At 30.3% G+C, this 21,239-nt stretch overlaps 2 protein-coding genes across 6 annotated transcripts; one reads left to right on the top strand and one right to left on the bottom strand.

The window, feature by feature from the left end:
* The first annotated feature begins 2,790 nt into the window (after positions 1-2,790).
* Positions 2,791-16,425, top strand: LOC126844922 (aromatic-L-amino-acid decarboxylase-like). Of its 3 annotated transcripts, none has more exons than XM_050583414.1 (10): positions 2,791-2,977; positions 9,197-9,288; positions 10,148-10,268; positions 10,648-10,761; positions 11,538-11,657; positions 12,159-12,549; positions 13,119-13,234; positions 13,538-13,630; positions 13,824-14,024; positions 14,721-16,425. In XM_050583414.1, the coding sequence occupies exons 2-10, from the start codon at positions 9,209-9,211 to the stop codon at positions 14,919-14,921; spliced, it is 1,437 nt and encodes a 478-aa protein (XP_050439371.1). In that variant the 5' UTR covers positions 2,791-2,977; positions 9,197-9,208; the 3' UTR covers positions 14,922-16,425. The 3 variants fall into 3 exon arrangements, with proteins under 3 accessions (XP_050439371.1, XP_050439370.1, XP_050439369.1); XM_050583413.1 differs by having other exon boundaries at positions 2,791-2,969; positions 14,721-16,424; XM_050583412.1 differs by having other exon boundaries at positions 2,791-2,973; positions 14,721-16,424.
* LOC126844923 (ubiquitin-like-conjugating enzyme ATG10) lies at positions 15,697-19,847 on the bottom strand. Of its 3 annotated transcripts, XM_050583416.1 has the most exons (7): positions 19,431-19,841; positions 18,302-18,380; positions 17,473-17,574; positions 17,291-17,388; positions 17,118-17,215; positions 16,970-17,031; positions 15,697-16,305 (listed from the first exon to the last, which is right to left on the bottom strand). In XM_050583416.1, exons 1-7 carry the CDS (start codon positions 19,533-19,535, stop codon positions 16,289-16,291), a joined length of 561 nt encoding a protein of 186 aa, XP_050439373.1. In that variant the 5' UTR covers positions 19,536-19,841; the 3' UTR covers positions 15,697-16,288. The 3 variants fall into 3 exon arrangements, with proteins under 3 accessions (XP_050439373.1, XP_050439372.1, XP_050439374.1); XM_050583415.1 differs by lacking the exon at positions 16,970-17,031 and having other exon boundaries at positions 19,431-19,834; XM_050583417.1 differs by lacking the exons at positions 16,970-17,031; positions 17,473-17,574 and having other exon boundaries at positions 19,431-19,847.
* Between the last annotated feature and the right edge of the window lie 1,392 nt (positions 19,848-21,239).

Below are 21,239 nucleotides of genomic sequence, written 5' to 3'. Positions count from 1 at the left end.
CTTATATGGTTTAAATATTTTCCAGCATTTATTTTACATTTTTAAATATCGATATTGTTGCCCATTAAAATCGTAAATATTTTTTGTTAGGTTTATCATTTATCTTGTTCTTATTGTATGACTATAAATAAATTAAGTTTTGCATAACAAAAAGTAGATTTGTCTTATAAGATCGTTTGTTTTTTAATGTGAAAATTACAGATAAGTGATAACTTATCTTCTAGTTATATTTTAAAAGTTTGGTTGTTATCTATATCTTTTAAAAAATGAGATCGAGTTAAACTCATAACATTTTGAGCTTGACACAAAATATTGAACTATTAAGAAACTATAGTAATTAAGTATTAGAAAATTTAGTAGAACTAATAAAAAGTACAGTTTTATAGCACAAGTTATTGAGCTTATAACCACAATTTACTACCACACAATATACAAAACAAATAATAAGAACAAGAAGAACTGTACATTTAAACTTGATTTATGAGATATATTTGTATCTAACTAAACCTGAAACGAATGGTACTAAATAAATGAAACCTATTTATTTTACTATATCTAATCCCGTTGGGATCAGTCACAAACACGAATACACGAATACTCATTTGTCTTATTAAAATATATTGAAAAGAATATTATTACTCCATTGTCCACATAAACTATAAATCAATCAAAAACAGAGACAAAAAAAAATACAAATTACTGTTCAGATATCGGCGAAATAATTAAATATTATTATCATTAAAGGTGAAGTGGTGAGTTATAGCATGTATTTAATGTCCGTTAAATTATTTAATTGGACATAGTACCTTTACAGTTTACCTGCATCATGTAATACTTATATATATTTATATAAGACCATTAGCAAACTTATTCTAAACATAAAAAACATATACATATAACATGTAATAAAAACCGCATGCAAAGTTCTATACAATTTAAATAGGTACACACCGTGCGATAACATATAATATAATATGCCTAACTATATAATCCGATTTATGTATTTATATAAGCTATTCTAATGTCAGCACCTTGACCGTCAAATAAACGTAGTAGTAGGCTAAATACACAAGATTTATTACTGCAACGGTGTTTATAATTCATTGTCATTAGGAAACATTTCATTCTAATTTCTTATATTCTATATAGAACCTATAACGTTTGGTTTTATCTACATGAAATAATAATTGTACTGCACGAGTGGATATTATATTGAAAACGACCTTGCACATCCTAAAGGTTTTCATGTGTAAAACAATAGCGGATTTAATTAATTTCTAAAGTAAATATTTCTTCCTTTCACTGATGTAGTACAAACAATTATATTGTCGGATAGACAATTCGATTTCAGTGAGCGTTATCGTCACATGAATGAACTGTCGCCCCGTTTGGGATTGGACAAACGTACATAAATAATAAACAATACTATAGATAATAACAAAATACAATATTATTGTCGGTATTATGTAATTCGGCGTATACAGCGTGCTAGATCTTCAAATTTCAACTAAGAGTTAATACTTGTCATGATGATTTCATGTCAATATTACTCAATTAACAAGTATCTAAATGTTTGTTTTTCTATACAAATTTTTTTTGTGGAAAATTTGTTTACCTACCTTTATTTAAATTAAATTTATTTTTGATGTACAAAAGTAAAGGTCTTAGTAAGAGTAGGAGTAAAATAAGAGTAAAATAATGTCCTAAAAAATAAAAAAGCTGTACAGAAAATAATAATTTTGCAAAGGATACTTCAATACAAGTTCAAGTAACTGTTACTTGAATTTTTGTATAAAATTTATTTAAAAGCATTTAATGTCTTGCGACTTGTGGGTATCCGCTTGGCCGTTGAAGTTATAAGTAGTTGAGATTTAAATAACTGTATAAATATGGGTTTAATCTAATGTTAGAAGGAGGTATGTTAATTAATAAACATGACATGTCTACTCGGTTTGACTGTTTTTCACAAGTACTAGCGTGACAAATATCAAAGTTAAAAAAACCGAATAAATTTGTATTTTATGGAGGAGAGGTTTAAAACTCTGCCGATTTTAGAGGCAACAAAAAGTGGACTTGACTCTTTGACCTACTGGGTATCAACTAGATATCGTTTTTTATTAATAGATATGCTGATATAAGAAATAAATCTAACAGCTAACTATCGGTGTTGCCGTTGCCGGTCGCCCAGTGGTAAGGAAGATAAATGCAGTGGTAAGCAAATGATCAAAATTTAACTTTTTCTACAACTAGGTATATTCACTTGAATTTCATCACTCATCGACGAATCGAGTATAGATTCTACTTTGGTGTTTAAGACAGTTTTTCTAGTTAGGATTTACATTTCTACTGTTACGATTTGTTTTTGAATAATAAAAAAAATATCTATTCCCAAGTGAACGTAACAAAGGCGGCAATAGACTACACTAATGCAAGCTTTTGTAAAATTACGGCAAAGGACAAATACGCTTGTTTCGGTTTACGTTTATTATTATTCAATGTGCTCGAATAATCGATATTAGCCAATAAGTGCAGCATTTTATATTGAAGTTCGTGTACAGCAATTATTATTATATGGAGAAAAAAGGGACCGACGACAGATATATATACATATATACCTTAGTAATTGTAAAATGGTTCTTATCCGGTGGAAGCAGGAGATAAAAAGAGAGAGAATAGGCCGTTGGCGTTACTATACGAATAAAACCCATATTATTATCCCTACCTTCCTCCCCTGCCACTATATTGCCTTTCATTGCAGCACACCACCCAGTCGGCCGCCATCCAAATCATATCAAATCGTGTCAGCGACGGCTCCTGTGTAGTTACCTCGACGGCCGAGCGCACTTGTAGCTTTAAATCTACCCGAGACCGACCGACCGTTCGCCAATGTTCATTCGCCTAAGTCGCCTGCAACAACCACACACTCGAATTTATCCGCTTCTCCGCTTGAGGTCCTGTACCAAAACCGAGTAAGTAAGTAAGTACACAATTAATTTTTTTTTTCTTTTTTTTTAACGATTTTCGGATAACACTAATAAACAGAATCAATTGATAAGATTGATGCAAAAAAACAGATCTTTCCATTTCCTTTTTTTTTTTCAAAAAGGCCCTTTTACAAGAATTAATAACTCAAAATAAATTAAATAACTTAAACTATTAATTTTTCTTTCTTACAACAAATTGGTAACCCCGCTATGTTTACGTATATTATATTTTATTTTCAGTACAAAAATCAGACAAATGAGTTAGTTTCTTTTTGAATACTGAAAATTTTGCAAATTACCGTGTGCAGTATTGTCGTTGAAAATGTCCAATCGAATTTAAAAATGCTACTCCCCTCTTAATTTTCTCTGAAATAATTATAATTATATAAATGTAGGAATGTAGATTAAGGTCTATTAAATGTACATAGTATAATAATGAGGGGTGCTTGTTGTTTAAGAACTTGTAAGGTTAAAGGTTAACTTGTGCCTATGAGGGTTAGTTTCTATACTGTCGATAACACAAATTCTTAAGTAAAGAAACAAGAACTACGATTGGTTTAGATATTTTGCGAAGCGTATTTTAACAGTTTATATTTGATATGAGTTGTTTAACTCGTTTAGGTTAAAAAAAATAGGTTGGTTCTTATAAAACCAATGTCATGATATGATGCAACTGGCCAACTGTAAATCAACCAATTGATATACTGAGCTGTTAAAGTCTATTGGGCACTTACCTGGGTGAAAGTTTTACGGGACAATCTAACTTGTAGAATAGAGCTTATATCCATAGCCGCACATGACATAAATCGTACAAAGTTAGACTAGTACCTATACTGGCCGAATTTTTACCTGATTCGCTTAGGTATCGGATATGTGCAATTAAAAACAGATTTGTATTCATTAGACGCTTATTTATTTTTAAGTGAATCCTGTTAAAGGTGACACAACGCAGTTATATTCGTAACATACTTGGCAGTATACATATATATGTATAATGTACAATAATATTAGTTTACTAAGCGACTAAGTTTACTAAGCCAGATTGAAAACTAAAATGTTAGGTTTAAACTAACGATTATCTATAATAGGTAAGTACTTACTGCAATAATTATTATGGTAGTCATAAGTATGTATGCTATAATATAACGGATTCGGGGTTAGTGAGTGGCGTTGGTAGATACCGATTTTGTAATGTATTCTATTGACGACAAGACGTATGACGCTAAATATTAATTTCATAATACGATATATTATTATAATTTCACATTGTATATTGTAAATAAAATTAACAGTTTTCAGATAAACGCCTAGCGAATGATTAATGGGTACATAATATTATAACGAATAGAAATCTATCAATTGTCGCATTAAAGAGTAAAGATTGATAATTAACGTTGTTCGAGAACAAAATTGATGTTAATTAATATTTCAAAAAGACAGCGATAATAGTTTGGCGCTTAGATATAATAATTATTATTTTAATTATCATACAATAACAGATGGAATGCGGGAACACTATATATTATTATATAATGATAAATACTATCGTTTGTGAGTTTCAATTGTGATAGTCGCTAACACACAACTGTCAATAATAATAAAAATATTATTATTTATTAGTATTAATGTTCTATATATATAAATATATTTTCGTTGTGAGTAAATAATATAAAATATTATATGAGGAATTAAAAAAAAAACTAGATCGTAATAACCAGTTTACGACCACCTTGGACTACATTGGTTGTAACAAAGTGAGGTCGGATTATAGAATTATTTTATTTTATTTTAAGCCCTTTCACCGACCGCCGTTAAATATACCTACTCCGGAAGTGACTTTACTTTTGCCCATACAGTCTAGACTCTTAGTCCTTCTTTAACGTTTGACCTTTAAAAGAGATTGTTATTGATTTGGTTTTCTAAATTTGAGATTTAAATGATTTGTTAATATTTACAACCATAATATTTATATTCAATTTTCCAAACCTAGCCTAATCACATAACCGATATCATACTTGTTAACTTGTTATATTAAACAATAGTATACACTTTATACTATCAAGTAATATTCAGTATAACGGGTATAATATTTTTATTTTTATAATCGGATAATAAAAACCGTTTGGTATTAGAATAATTTTATAGAATAATATAACAAGTGACGACTTAATACTAACATATACAAAAATTAATACAATGTGAGACACTCATTTTCTCAAAAAATCAATTACAATTTTGTACTTTTTCTCTTTGAAAATATTTTTAATTAATGTTATTGTACAATAGGGGTTCCCTAACTTGTTAGCCGGTGTTGCCCTCTTTTGGGTAAATTTAGCTGCGGTGTCTGGGCTTTCAGTTTGCTGACATTAATTAATAAAACCTCTATTAGTTGTATATAGTCATATATATCACTACTATCCGAAATGTTCTTGTCATAAAATGCAAATTGAAATTAACAAAAAATAAGTTCAAAAAGTAGTATTATTTTTTAAATTTTCGTATGGAGTATGGATTATGGTGCCCCTAGAATAAACTCACAAATGTCCAAAGGGCACCACGGGGGACCCCTGTTATATAATATTATTCAATTACTAAATATCTACTTTTCTTAGTATTTGTCAGAGCGTTATAAACTTTTGAAACTTAAATGGGAACGTATACATTAACTTTTAAATTAAGAATAATACAATAGTATATACTTCCGATACTTTATTGTTAGTGAGAAAAAATATGAAAATAACTTCATTAATTTGATATATGTATTAAAATGAACCTAGGTTTGCGTTTGTTAACGTTTAGCGTTCTTAAATGAGTTGTTCATCAATTGGGCTACTCGTTCTCCTCGCAGGTTTTAGTATTGTGTCATTTTAGCTTCGATGCGTCAGCTGAGAATGTATTAGTTTTGCAATAAAGTGGTTTTTTTTGTGTCTCAAGTCTTGATAACTTATTTTCCTGTCGACCGATTTACTCGAGTAGTAATTCTATCGATCCACAATCGTATCCGATTGGGACTTTGGTGGGTCTGAAGTAGAAAAACACCCAAACAATTTAACAATATATTTTACAATTTAACAATTTAACATATTAAACTTAAAATTATGGCACACTTAATTTTTTTTTTTTTTAAATAGTCGAATTAATTCCAAATTTGATTGGAATATTCTTTAGATATAGTATAGATATTTAGATATTTACCGATAAATGTTGACAAACCAAAACAAATGTCATAAATTCTTTCCCTTTGTGAAACTATTTCTTTATTTCGCTTTTATAGGTAAAGATTTAGGGATAAAGGTCTGAAAATTTGACTGAAGATAGATCTAGAAAGGGAGTATAACAAAAAAAAGGAAAAACTACACTTTGACCGTAGTAAATTTCTAGGTTGATTTGTATGAGTGAACCAATAGTCAACAGGTATTTAAAATATTTTCATTTTATTGTTAATTACGATGTTTGGGTAACAACGGCAAAAAAATATTATAGACAGACGGTCAACCCTTATCGTATCCACCCTTATACTAAAAATACATTAAGCACGGTATGCCATTAGTCATTACAATGCTTTTATCGATATTTGTAATTCTAACATTACAGTTTTGCATCAAAGCGTTTTTTTGAAAGTAATATTATAATTTTCAGTTGTAATAATTTATATGACCTCCCACGCCATGATGAACGGACAATTTTTAACAGTTATAACATAGAAAATTCGCGTTTTGCTTTATTAAAAGGGACAACTTTAGGCGCGGACCCAAGTCAGGGGCAAAAAAAGTGCCTATAAATCCCCCTCAATCCCTAAAAATGTATTTTCTATAATCGTCAAAAACAACTATTTAATTATTTTCGATTAGTAATAATTTTAAAAATCAAAATTTTTCGTTTGTCAATATATACGTAAGTAGGATTTTTTTAAATCTAATTTCAATTTTATACGCCCCTACAGTTGACATAGCCTTATCATAAATATAATTCTGCCTTTCCCCGTGAAGAATTTCTGAATCTGCCCCTGGGAACTACAAGATAATAGTGTTTATGGTTTACAATTTGGCCTATATCGTATTACTTCCCATGCCTCCTGATCGACTAATTGTATGTTTTTTTCATCTGTAGACTGAACGTATTGAAGTTACCTTTTATAACGTTTACATTTCTATATATTACACAGATACCATTGTGTGTAAATATAAAAGGATTTCTCAACCGTTTTTTCAATATTTGTTTTCTTGACAACGTGATTTTAGATTTGTCAAATTAATTTTAACAGTTTAGTTTTATAGACATAATTTAATCGAACGTCTAATGTTTAATTTTAATGTATATCTGTATATTTATGTTTCTGATCAGCGTCCTTGGCGTACGCATAAAATGCGTGCCCAGATCAGTAGTCATCCATGTTGTAACGGTAACGGTGGAGTTGGGCGTTTGTCTTATCTGCCAACGGGGGAGGTCGAATTAGTTACAGCTGGCCGTGACTGGAGCTAAAGAATCGTTTGATAGAAAGTAGAAACTTGGGAATTGTTGTTATTACTGTTGGTTTTTTTTCAAATAAAAATCGGAAAAATAGGCACACGTTACTAAGTAGCTCAGATTAGTGTACACGGACGAAGGCCGAAGGCGGTTGGGGTTAATTACACCAACATGAGGGTATTCGCCACTATCTTTATATTGTGCTATTCAAACGGGAGGAGGTGAAGACCTTTCACCGCGGGTCGGTGCGTTATCACAGTGCGTCTTTCAATTATATCATACTATATACTGCCTACATAAACGGGTTAAGGTCATTTTGATTTGTTATTTGTACAAGGAAATCGTTCAAGTTGCACAATGCTACTCGCGTGCATATACATGAACGGCCGTCTATCTCGGTAATATCATATGATACAGACAAAACGTTATAGGTATTGACCACCCGCCATTTCGAATGTGTGTATTTGGTTTACTTTTATCCGTTTGACCTCTAGCGAGGACAATAATTTTGGATTTTCGAAAGTCCGCGTGCTATAAGCAATAACGCTGGCTAGTTAATAAGTCACTGACAGTCGACAGACACTTTTTTTCTAAGCTGAATATTTTGACATTTTCATGTCTTAGCTCTGGCACATAACCGAAAAAAGCGTTACCAAAAGAGCGTAACGAAAAAAGCGAAAGGGTTGAAGATGAGGTGGGTATGGGAAAGGGGTGGAATTAGCTATGGCAAATAACCGAAAAAAAGCGTTACCAAAAGAGCGTTACCTCATGAAGATTGGTTGGAGGTGGATATAGGGGTAGGAGATAAGGGATGGGGGTGGAAATAGGGGTAGGAGATAAGGGGCGGGGGTGGGATAGGGTTGGGGTTGGGGATAGGGGTAAGATATAGGAGATAAGAGATATGTTGTACGTTCAACGTTCAAATTAGAACTAAATAATAAATTCAAAACAGTTTAATTCTCTATGTTAAGTTACTTTTGGCCAGATAATAAACACTACAATTTTAGCCAGAAACTTGATTGTACATAATTTTTTTATCTCCTTGGTCTTATGCTGTAACTGGAAGCTCCATATAATTTTTTTTTTTAAATTATAATTCCACAACTAATTTAAATTTATTCGGTATTTCAACGAAACATGAAAATGCTCTTTCGTGGTTGCAGACTCGGCTGAAAAACTTTTTGGTAGGTAAACTAATTGTAAAGAAGGCATTGAACTTCATTGGCCTGTCACAAGGCAATTTTAAGATTATCACAAACATAATGATAAAATAAAATTATATTATCAAAACATTCAACTATAAAAAACTTAATATTCGAATACTTAATTTTATTAACTCATACTTGTGACCATTCTACACAGTAGGTATGAATTTCTACTCTTATGAAGTATAATTATTAATTCTAAAGCCAATTTTTTAATATAATAGCAACAATAATCGTAAGTTTGAAGCTTTAATTTTAGCTTAAATAAATAAAAATTAAACAGTTTATTAAGTATAAAATAAATGAAATATAATGATAAAAAATATACCTTTCCTTAAAGATATATTTTATGTCGGCTACGTTAAAAGAACAATTTTAAAAGTTTTACTTTTTTATAATAAGAACGCCGATTTAATCATAAATTTAAAAAAGGAGTCTATTAATACTTCTCATAGGTACCTATTCATAGTACACTGTATAACGATATTATAATTATTTAGACTTTATACTTTACATTATTGTGATTTGTGTTTTTTTTAGATTACCATCAATATGGAGTTAAACGAGTTCAAAGATTTTGCCGCGAGTATGATTGAATACGTGGGAAATTATTTGGAAAACATTAGAGATAGGTAAGTGTGTGGATTCTGCTATTACTTTATAGCAATAATCAAGCGAAATCATACCTAAATGACCATAAAATATAGTGGAGTTACTTACAGTAATAATAAATTGACAGTGCATTTAAACACCTTGCTTAGGCGAAAATTCATTCAAAATTTAGGAAAGGTTAAACAAATTCAGTCCCACATACTGCAATATCTATAGTATTATTCTATATAATAGGTACTATAAAAATGTTCATTTTATAGGAAGAAGCCAACAGGAACTGGATACTTTAAACTTAGTTGATTAGTAATTTTAATCTAGCTTAATTAAGGCCATTTTATTACTTATTAGTTATTAATCATTTTCCAGTATCTAAAAGTTACTTTATAACAAATGAAACACTAAGGGATGAGTTCAAAAAACATTTCGAATAAAATTTACATTTTCTTCTTTAACCAAAAAACGTAATTTGTATCATTGAATTAATATGTTTGTTTCATAGTTAACTGTTTATTTGGAACTTTTTCGGCAACAATCGTGGTAAAAAAATGTCTTACTTATTGTGTTTGATAAGTCAAAAAGATTTTACCATATAAATGAATATATTCTTTTAATATTATTAGCTATATATTAATAGTTAAACAAAAAAAAAATTTTATTTGAGCGTTCCGAAGATCAGCACAAAGGGCCTATTCAAAATCCCTCCAAAATCATCCAAACAAAAGTCTGAAAATTACTCTAGATTCCTATACAGGGAGGGCTCTTAATTGGGAGTGTATAAGTAATTCCTTTTTTTACCCAGATGGGACTTTTCCAAGTAAATGTAAAATTATATTCAAATTATAAATTAAAAGTACGTATAATTTATTTTTCTTATCTCAGAAAAGTACTGTCGTCAGTTAAACCAGGCTATCTGCGTCCATTGCTGCCTACAGAAGCGCCCAACGAACCGGAAAACTGGAAAGATGTGATGGCCGATATTGAGAAACTTATCATGCCTGGGGTAAGTACTCAACCCTTATTATTGTTAGAGAATTAAGAATATTATAAAATATTCTTCGATCACTTCTCAATTTAAGTAAAAAATCATTATGATATTTTTCTTGATAAAATAGAATATATATTATTTATTTTTGAGTTTTCAATTAAATTATAAAAGTATGACTGTTAAAACTTGCAAGATAAGAAATGAGTATAATTTAACGTGTAAAATGGTCAAATGTTGCTACACATATAACCTCATTGTGTTATAAACTAGAATTATTTATTTCTTGTTAGGTGTATTTTGATTTTTGAGTCTTACTTAATAATTGTACTTGTTAACTACTTCGTACCTATCTATCGACATATTTGAATAACTATAATATGATGTATTCAAACAGGTGACGCATTGGCATTCGCCGAGGTTCCACGCTTATTTCCCTACAGCTAACAGTTATCCGGCCATGGTAGCCGACATACTGAGTGACTCCATCGCTTGCATCGGATTTTCATGGGTATATATTTTTTTGTACGACCATTTTAACAGTGTATTTAAAATTGCAAATAAAATTTGGTTAGTACAGACAAATTAGTCATTATTTAGTAGCTATACAGTATGTAGAAAAAAAGTGTATCACCCAAGTACCAAAAGGTAAAATCAGTAGGTAAGTATAGTCATTTCTAAGACGGTGTTACTCGTGTACTATTACTTTAGGTTCAGTATTTGAGTGCACGCCGCAAGGACACGTAGCCGTGTGGTTTGTATTTAAGGATTACCCTAGTTTACTTAGTTATTGAGTAAAAATGCATTTTACCTGTAAATAGACTTATGGATTCAATGAAATTAAAAGATGAGTAATGAGAGAGATTTGAGGCAAAGTCCTCTTGCAACGAAACTCGTGGCAAACTCCAAATTTTTCACCCAATTTACATCACTACTTATTTCACTCATTTCTATCCGTTCTACCCTATCTCTGCGTTCAGCTACACTTCCTTTATACTAATTAGCTTTCGTGATTTGTCTATTATTAATACTTTATCGAAAACTTGTTTTAAATTAGTCTACCTAATAGTACCTATACCTATTACTACTTCGCAATAACCTAATTTATAGCTTTCTCGATCTAGTCTTCTTCATTTTACACGCGATTTGTCCAATTAAAAAAAAAATATATCAACGAATTATCTTCCAATTAATACTGACGAGAATTTTTTTCAGAAAGGTTATTGTTACACTGTAAATATCGTTACAATTGAAAACATACGCTTACATTATCAATTTTTTGTACAGATATCGAGTCCTGCGTGTACTGAGTTGGAAGTCGTCATGATGGATTGGCTAGCTAAAATGATTGGATTGCCAGAGTTCTTTTTGGCTTCAGCCGGTCAAGGCGGTGGTGGAGTAATACAGGTAAAATTATAAAACAACGTATTGCACTGTACACATGTACTTCGATAGAGCTAAATTCACACTCTTTAAAATACTTATTTTAACTTAAACATTAAAACCTATTAAATATAGTAACTAAGCTTTATTAAAAGGTTATATAGTAATATTTTCTAGACTTTGTCGCTGAGTTGTATTGTATTTCCTGTCTCCAATCGTTTATTTCGTATTTTCGTTAAAAATCAGAAAAAAAGGGTTTGTTAAACTAGTAAAGTAAGTGATATTTTTCAACAAAAAAAAAACTATAATAACACACACACAAATATATATAGTGATATTTAATGTTCACAGCGAGAGTACCAGAAATTTTTGTTAATGGGAAATATATAAAATGTTAATATAAACATGTATTAACATCTGGCTTGAAAGTTGTATTATAAGGGTATACTTTCATGCCAACAGTTAATACTAAAATTAACCAAGGTTTTACAAAATATCTAGTAGAACATGTGTATATTTGTTTAGGGCACGGCAAGCGAAGCCACATTGGTCGCGTTGCTAGGAGCCAAGGCCAAAGCGTTGCAGACCATCAAGGCGTCCAATCCCGAGCTAACCGACGCAGAAATCGTACCAAAACTAGTGGCCTACTCGTCACAGTTATCCCATTCATCCGTCGAACGCGCTGGCCTACTAGGCGGTGTCCTGCTGCGAGCCCTAGATACCGACTCCGAACACAAACTCCGGGGTGACACCCTCAAGGATGCCATCACCGAGGACCGCGGCAAAGGACTTATCCCATTCTTTGTGGTAGCTACTTTGGGCACTACCAGCTGCTGTTCGTTCGACCGCTTGGACGAGATAGCCGAAGTGGGAAATGAAGAAAAAATTTGGGTGCACGTGGACGCCGCATATGCAGGTAACCCACATTGGGCATATTAGCATTCTTGCATTTAGCAGGTGGCGAGTCGGAGTACCTTATTCTTTTTATTAGTTGGATTAAAAATTATTTTAGAGTGCTCCTTGAAAAAATACAACTACCTTCTTCTTAGTCGTTTTTAGCAGTGTGATATTGAATTCCATAACGCCTGGTTTAAAGTATATCTACTTCCTCAGACGTGTAATGCAAAATTTAATTCAAGAAAAAAAAGTTTAAAAAAATTGTTGTGTTATCGATACTGACTGTTGTAGTTTATAGAGTTGTAGTAATCTCTTTTATTAATAATCGACCGGGAAAAATGGTAGAAATAATGAACAACGTGATTGAAAAACTTCTAGTTGTTAGTTATTACTTTTTTATTAATTATAATTTAATGTCTATACTATATAAAATAATATCGAGGGGGTATCCCGTATCCTTATTTAAATAAATAACAACATAGTATGTCAGATAGTGTGTATTATTGTTTATACAATATAAGTGGCTATTACACTACATATATGTGTATAATGTGTATTTCATACGACGACGTTATGTTAACGATTTAGGTTCGGCTTTTGTGTGTCCAGAATACCGTCACTATATGAAAGGAATCGAACTGGTTGAATCGTACAACTTTAACCCTCATAAATGGCTGCAAGTCACATTCGACTGTTCTGCGATGGTATGTTAATAATTATTTTTATCCAAGAGTCAACACGGAGGATAACTATATTAAAAATTAATAAATTACTTTAGTTAAATTAAATATGTAACACGTTCTATATATTTGATTTAACTACATATCACTTCACAATTTACAATAGTTTCTGACATGCTCATGAATCCGGTTGCCTTATTTACGTCCTTGAAGGGAGGATTATCTAATAATTTACTTTCTAGTATAATATACATTGCTCCGTTTTTATTTGTACATACTAATGAATAGAAAAGGATAATTATCACTGTATATGGTTTTGCATTTTAGTGGTTGAGAAACCCAAATCATGTGATCAACGCTTTCAACGTGGACCCGTTATACTTGAAACACGAACAGGAAGGACAAATGCCCGACTACAGAGTTAGTAATGAATACCACCTAATATTAGTTACTAATTAAAATATGGTTTGAAACTGAAAAACCTAAATAATTTTTAAATGTACCTATATAAATAAATACGTGGTGTGCCGACTACCGTTCGTTTAGATGCAGCAGTCACGAGACGTTCATTTCAGAGGTACTAAACTGTTGGTAATTTTTATTCATGTTTCAGCACTGGCAAATACCATTGGGGCGTCGATTCCGTTCGTTGAAAATGTGGTTTGTTTTTCGTCTGCTTGGTGTTACCAATCTTCAACAGTCCATCAGAAAGGACATCGGTCTAGCCCACGACTTTGCCCGACGAGTAGAGGCCGACCCTGACTTTGAGTTGTTTAACGAGGTCACCATGGGATTGGTGTGTTTCAGAATCAAAGTAAGTTCTCCCCCATAGAGAAGATGTTAAACTATAAAACAAAACAAAAATTATTGAAATTGGTTCGTTAGACACTTTGGAAAGTGACTCCGCGTTTTAGGCTTTATTTGTAAAAAATTGACGCTTTCCGTTCCCCTTAACATTTAAAATCACATGTTTTTAGTTTTTTTTAAATAGCTATAACTTTTTTTCACGTTATTTTTTAAATCGGATATCACATTGTCTCCAAAATGTTGTTATATTTCGATATTATAATAGGTGTTTTTGCTCTAAAACAACAATGGACCTAATAAAACGCATTCTGCTTAACAATGTTTAGATGAAATGAAAACAATTATTTAAAATCGCTGACAAAGATGCTGTGATAGACGGAAAATTAATTAACTACCTACCAAAAAAGAATTCTAATTACTAAACTAATCATTACACATTAGCATTTAAGTTTTAAATTAAGATTTTTCAAATAATTGCCTATACCTAACTCCTTAATAAATAGGGGGTATGATGTCTTCTTAAACCGTACACAAGATGCGAGTTTGAACAAAATAAAACATTTTTTTTTTACAATTACTGTTATCTAATAACTTTGAAATAGAGTAGCAAATCGGTAGTTATTAATAAATAAAAAAATATACCGGTACCTACAAGCACTGACCGTTTTATTTTAACTTATTAAAAACGTGTTGTTACTTGCAGGGTTCCAACGAACTCAATGAAACTCTATTGAAAGAGATCAATGACAGGGGTAAAGTGTACATGGTGCCATCCAAAGTGAAAGGCACGTTCTTCTTGCGCATGGCCGTGTGCTCCCGTTATACCCAACTCGATGACATCGATGTTACATGGAACGAAGTAAAAGAAGCTGGGAAAACCGTGATGAGCAAGCAAAACAAATAAACACAATCAATTGAATTATCCCCGTCTTATCCACTTTAGTGTTTTGGCCACCACAGAAAGAGGCTTTGCACGACCAAACCATACACAAAGTATTAATATCTATTATATAATGGTCAAATCAGGCGCTTGTACTTAATCATTATTTAATTTAGAAATGTTCGTCGGATTAGTGCCCCATAACATTGGTACTATAATAAATACCTAATATAGTTAAATTGTTTTCTAATGTTTACGCAGTTATAATAGTAAGAAAGTGTGTTTTAAAATAACTTTTATATTTCAACAGCTTTAAAAACATTACGTAGAGTTCTAAATTGCACTAGAATTAATTAGGTGCGACCATAAGCACAATTCTGTTTAAACTTTCCTTTTTGTGTAGTGAGTGCAACTTTGAATAAATTTCTATCAAATACCATAATTTAAGTTACTCAAATAATTATTATACCTATATAACATTTAATTTTCAAAATAAATAATAACTAGTTATTTATACTGCTGTTGCAACTTTAAATATGCATTTTAATTTTAAGTTAAATTTTTTGTCTCGTATTAAGGCTTTAAAAGAAATGTATTATTTAAAAATCATCTCATACAACATTGTTATTATTATGTAAATCACTAAGTTATGTTGTAATAATATTCATGGTATAATAATAATTTCTTTATATGATTTTATATTTATTATAATTGTATAAATCAAAGTTAAAACAATTTTCCACACTATTCATGTTTATATTACATGCAACAGGGGCGTATTTAGATATTTTTTTTGGAGGGGGGGGGGCTGAGGCACTAACTCTTAATAAAAACTTGACAATATAAAACTTCTACAGTTCACATCATATAGGCTCATAGGCAGACTGAAATAAATTCCGAGAGGGGGCTGGAGCCCCTTCATCTACCCCCATAAATACGCCTCTGACATATAATATAAATATATAAATTAATCAACATTATTTATTATAATAATAAGTGCTTATAAATTAAAATTGTATGAAAACATAAATTATTTATTGTCTTAACAAACATTAAATTCCGAATGTCTTTAAAACCCCAAAAATAAGTTGTAATTTTGAAATTCTGAACATAATAATTCTTATTAAATTTAAAAAAAAAACATATTCTCTATTAAGTCACAAAAAGCAAAATTTTTTTTTTGAAATTAAATAATGTGATCATAGTTTTACAAAAATTATTAACATGTTATGTTGTTCCAAGTAAAAAATTATACTTGTAGTAAGATAAGGTAACTTCCATTCAGAAAGTCATGACTACATTCCACGGTATACGTCAGCTTAATTTGCATAGAATTCCATAAGATAAATGCATATCAAGACCCACAAGAGGACTAATGGTACTTAACCAAGCTACAAGAGGATTGTCCCTGAAAATAAATAATTAACAGTAATCAACAAAATATCATGTTACAAAGTAAAATTGAAGATAAGTTAGCAATTATTATACATTTATTACTGTTATAAACTATTAAATTTACATGATGGTGAATGGATGTTGTGTGACAAATCCTAATAAAATAAAATAAAGTTCAAATATTTTTCGCTGTAAAAGAGCTGAATATCAATAAAACGAGAGCTTAGAACATATTTAACTAGCCCAATGAATGCAATTCAGCGAATATTTAGAATGCTTAGTAGTTAATTGGAAATAGTGGAAGAAAAAACATTTAAAAAATTAAAAATCCCAACGAAATGATATATCATCTGTAATAGTTTGATATTCATAATAACAAATTATAGGGCATTAATTATTGTTTAATTTTTTTTTTTTTTAAATATGTAGTAACTATTGGGGTTATTACAAAATGTTTTCCTAGTATTCAAATACAAATACTGCACTGCTAGCAAGGAATATACCATTTTAATAGTTTTGAGAAAAAACATTTTTTCTTAATTTGTTTGTAATGGTTGTAAATGTATTCATATAAACCATTTTATTATTTACAAAGAATCTATGGATGATACGGTAATATAGCTAAGCACATAAAAAATGCGCCTTTTAATTCTGAATATTTCTATGTAAATTCTCACTTATCAACATTTGGCACATTCGCCCTTCTTTGCTAGCAGGGCAGAATAGTTCTATAGGAGATCTATAATAAAGTAAAGGTAAGATAGTATTTATTAATTTTGTCATGATGAAATTGGTTTTATGAATGACTAAATATAATATACTTACTTTATATCCTTTTTTTCTGAAAAGCCTAAAAGCTTCATAATATGCGTGGTCTGACATGGGTGTAATGTGAAAAATGGTACATTTTTTAGAGGATGTTCCTACAAAAAATAAAATTATTTTCAAAATATGTAATTTTTATACCTAGATTATAGCAGTTAGATTTTTTACTATACCTTTTGTGTTAAAGCATTCCATTTGTCTGCAATCAGGGGTTCTTTCAAAGAGGAATGGACTAATGACCAAATATGCTTCAAAGATAACAATTTTCCATCTAAACAATTAATTATACAATACCATTATACAAATAGGAAAATTGCACAAATAGCTATAAAATTAGCTTCAAGTTGATATTTACTCATACGCCACATATTAAAATATAAATCTGGACAAGTATAACTTAAATTGTAGAGGATATGATATTCGCACATTATATGTGAGTCATCTGTTGATTCTAGTTCTAAAAAAAAAAATGTATATATATATAATAGTTGAGACCTGAGTATTTTATAATAATATTTACTGACTGTACAACAAATTAAACAAAATTCAGGAACAGGCTATTTTAGATAAAGAGTGAGCCCTTCATGTTTAAATCACAAACTAAATACCTAAAGAATAGAAGTAGGTAAAACAATAGTTTTGTTTTTGTGTATTCAAACAATATACATGGATATTCGTGAAAATTCACAAACCATACAAATAATTTACATTAAATTAACAATAATTTTATTTGTATTGTTCAAACTACACAATCTTAAGCCGGTCCCACACAACTCGCATATTTGGAAAATAATTGTCAATCGCTATATTTTAAGAGTCGTATAGGAGATATTTAATTGTAAAGTATGACGATTATTTATACTCAGCTAGTCACTCAGTGTTTCCCGACGGTTGTCGGTAAATGTGACACAAGTCAAAGGAATAACGAGTGTTTTTATTAACTATTGATAAGATTCTCACACGACTCGGAGTTCATCCTCTATATTCGCCACATGAAAGGCGATAATTCTGTGAGGATCCTCGATGATGATGATCGTCAAGTACACGAGTCGTGTGGGACCGGCTTTAAGTATGAACCATACAGACATTTACATCCAGTATTTTTAAGTACACTCTAGTGTACTTAAACCTCTATCATACATTATGTTTGTATATTTGTATTGAATAGTGAACAAAATGTATACCTGAATCATCAGAGTTTAACAAATGTTTTGTTCTTTTCAGCATTTCCTTTTTTGTCAAGTACTTAATGACTTTGTTGTCCTACAAAATTACATTTTAAGATTATAATATTTGATGGTAATAACTCTAGAGCATGTGCATCTGTGCAGCCTTAAACTATAAATGTTTTATAAAAAATATTCCAAGACTTTGGAAAAAACTTCTTTAAGGATGCAAAAAATTACGGTCACAACAGATTTTACTGTAACACAGCAAATCTAATCAAAATTAATCTAATGGATTATTAGAAGTAAATATAAAATAGCCATAATACTGTTGATAAATGTGCTGGGACCAGGAATGTATGGTAAGTGACCACAGCAGCGATCTGGTCAACTTATCGTACACCCTTGCAGCACCAGAGTCGAAAAGAGCAATTCTTCGGTAATGTAACTAAAGTAATGTTTATTTTGAAAGTTAGAGCTTAACTAATTATTTTTTATTTTACTCAATATAAAATATAATTTAAACTTATAGAAGTTAAAAAAAAAACCTATTTTTTCAAATTTAATTTGATTATAATCAACTCCAAAAGAAGATCACTGTCATAACACCGCACAGTGTTTAATAAACGTATTGATAGTATAAAAAATAATAATGTTATTTCTAAAATCATTTTCTAACATACAAACATTTTGGATCCTTTGGCCAGGTTCAATTTGATTAAATTACTATAAAATATGATCATTTTATATAGAAATATATCTACTAAAAAAAGTAAAACCTACTTTTTTATAATTAAATTATTCCTCTTCAATATCAGATGATAATTGTGCAATAACTGAAATGCTATGAGTTGTCATTTACCGAGTAATTTGGATGTAAAAAAATTACTAATGAAAATACAAAATTATAAGTCAATATATGATAAAATAAGGATATAAACAGGACATGAAAACATTGATAGCACAGAGTAAGCTTTTTCTTATTTGGTTTTGTTATGGAGCTATTATCCAAATGTAATAAAATCGTTTTGACTTATTTTGATTTTAAAACGTTATATTTATGTTTCAATAATAAAAAAAAGAATTTTTATAAAATGTTATACTTTTGTCCTTGGTGTAAAAATTTCTTATTCCCGCAAGCACTTACCAGAGCGTTGGTGTATTCGCACATTGCCCAACCATCATCAATGGTATCTGAATGATTTTTCAAACTAACAGCATATTCAACAAATTGATGATAAGACATGCTCATGATTCAGTAATAGGTAAAACGAAAATTTTAGAACTAAATTTATACGCAATTTAATTATATTACATTTTTTTCTAAATCATTTAATTTTTTTTAGAACTATTTCATACACTTACGTACCTAGCTATGTAGTACTTTAATTTAAACATTAGAATAAATATTTATCAAATTCACTAATAGTTAAAATAGTTATTATTATTTATTAGTAATTAGCAATGGTACAAACCATTGATTAAGATATCTAATAACATTTTTTTTTAAAAATGTCCAAGATTCAAACCATTATCGCTTTAGAATCTTTGTATAATATTGTTAATTGTACAAAACTAATACAAATTATTATTATCAAAGGCTTACCGTTAGCTGATACTATTGTCAACACCATAACTGATAGCAAGGGCCAAGGTGGCTGCTGCTGTGATAAAAATTTGATTCTAGCATCTGTAATTGCTTGGAAAATATATAATAAACGAAATATTAAGTTACCCAAACCGTGGCCCGCAAGCCTCTACGTTATTTTTGAGAATAGCTGATTAGATGTATAAATCCACGATTCTGTAGTGCCTTCTATCGGGGTTTTTATTGAACTATATATTTGATACTTGATTAGTGTGTCCAGTTTTCGGCTAGGATCGCTCAGTCGTAGGTGTTTCCTCCGAAACGCGCATCAACACATTATCGACACCGATGTTCCTTAACCAGAACACAGATATATATAATAAACTAGATTGCTAACAAGCGATAAGCCGATGGTCCGCCATTCTGGTGGGATTTATGTGTATTATCATACACATATATATTATATATTATATATGCATATAATATATATCTAAATATTTTAATATCAAAATTACATATTTATGTGATTGTTATAAACATATATTATTCTCGCGTGATAAGGTTCTGATTCCCACCAAGATGGTGGAAAATGGCTGCTTCAATCTTCTCTATTGGTGGCATCATGACAAAATAGATAGGTATGATGTCAAAATACGAGTTTATGAATCAAATGCGCAGAAATGGCGACAGCTTTTCTCCGCCTGTGATTGGCTATAAATTATATCTCATCAGGAAATTATATGCCCGCCAAAACTTTAGTTTGTAAATGATATATATAATAAATAGAACTAAAGTAGAGAATAATTAACTATTAAGACTGTATAAAGAGTATATTTATTTTGTTTATTTAAATATAATTTAAAACGCCTCTTTGTGTTTTTGATGGATGTTTAAGTGGCAGTAGGCGCAAAGGTCTCAACAAAAATCCACACATCCATCTTCACAAATTTCCTAAAAATGAGGAATTAAAAAAAATGGGTTTTGCAAATTCAAAGTAATAAACCTATTAAATGTAGATAAAGGTAACAGATATTAAATATTTAGTTTTTCTCGAGATAAAAGGAGTTGGTGTTGTAGCTTTTGTATGTTCATTACATTTCAATGCTAATGACATTGTTGAGAAAACTTTAATACACAAATTAGCAGGCTATTCACCTCAAAAATCAAGGAGAGCCAAATTCAATACTATTGAGGTATGATATTAGTAAGATACTCAAGCACCGGTCCAAGTCTAAGTGTTCATAAAAAAGTGTAGGTCGCACATTGGACAATAATGAGTCGTACCTTGGACCGGTGTCGATAATCATTTTACTGTAACTACAATTTAAATTATGTCATTTGTTTTAATAGAAAAGTATGGTACTTAAA

Source organism: Adelges cooleyi, unplaced genomic scaffold, assembly GCF_023614345.1.
Source record: "Adelges cooleyi isolate 19-005CV unplaced genomic scaffold, UGA_ACOO_1.1 ACOO_flye_CR_arks_rails_tigmint_CR_PRNA_651, whole genome shotgun sequence".
Classification (NCBI taxonomy): domain Eukaryota; kingdom Metazoa; phylum Arthropoda; class Insecta; order Hemiptera; family Adelgidae; genus Adelges; species Adelges cooleyi.
The sequence above is the reverse complement of the archived record's forward strand: the minus strand, read 5'-3'. Positions and strand labels throughout refer to the sequence as shown.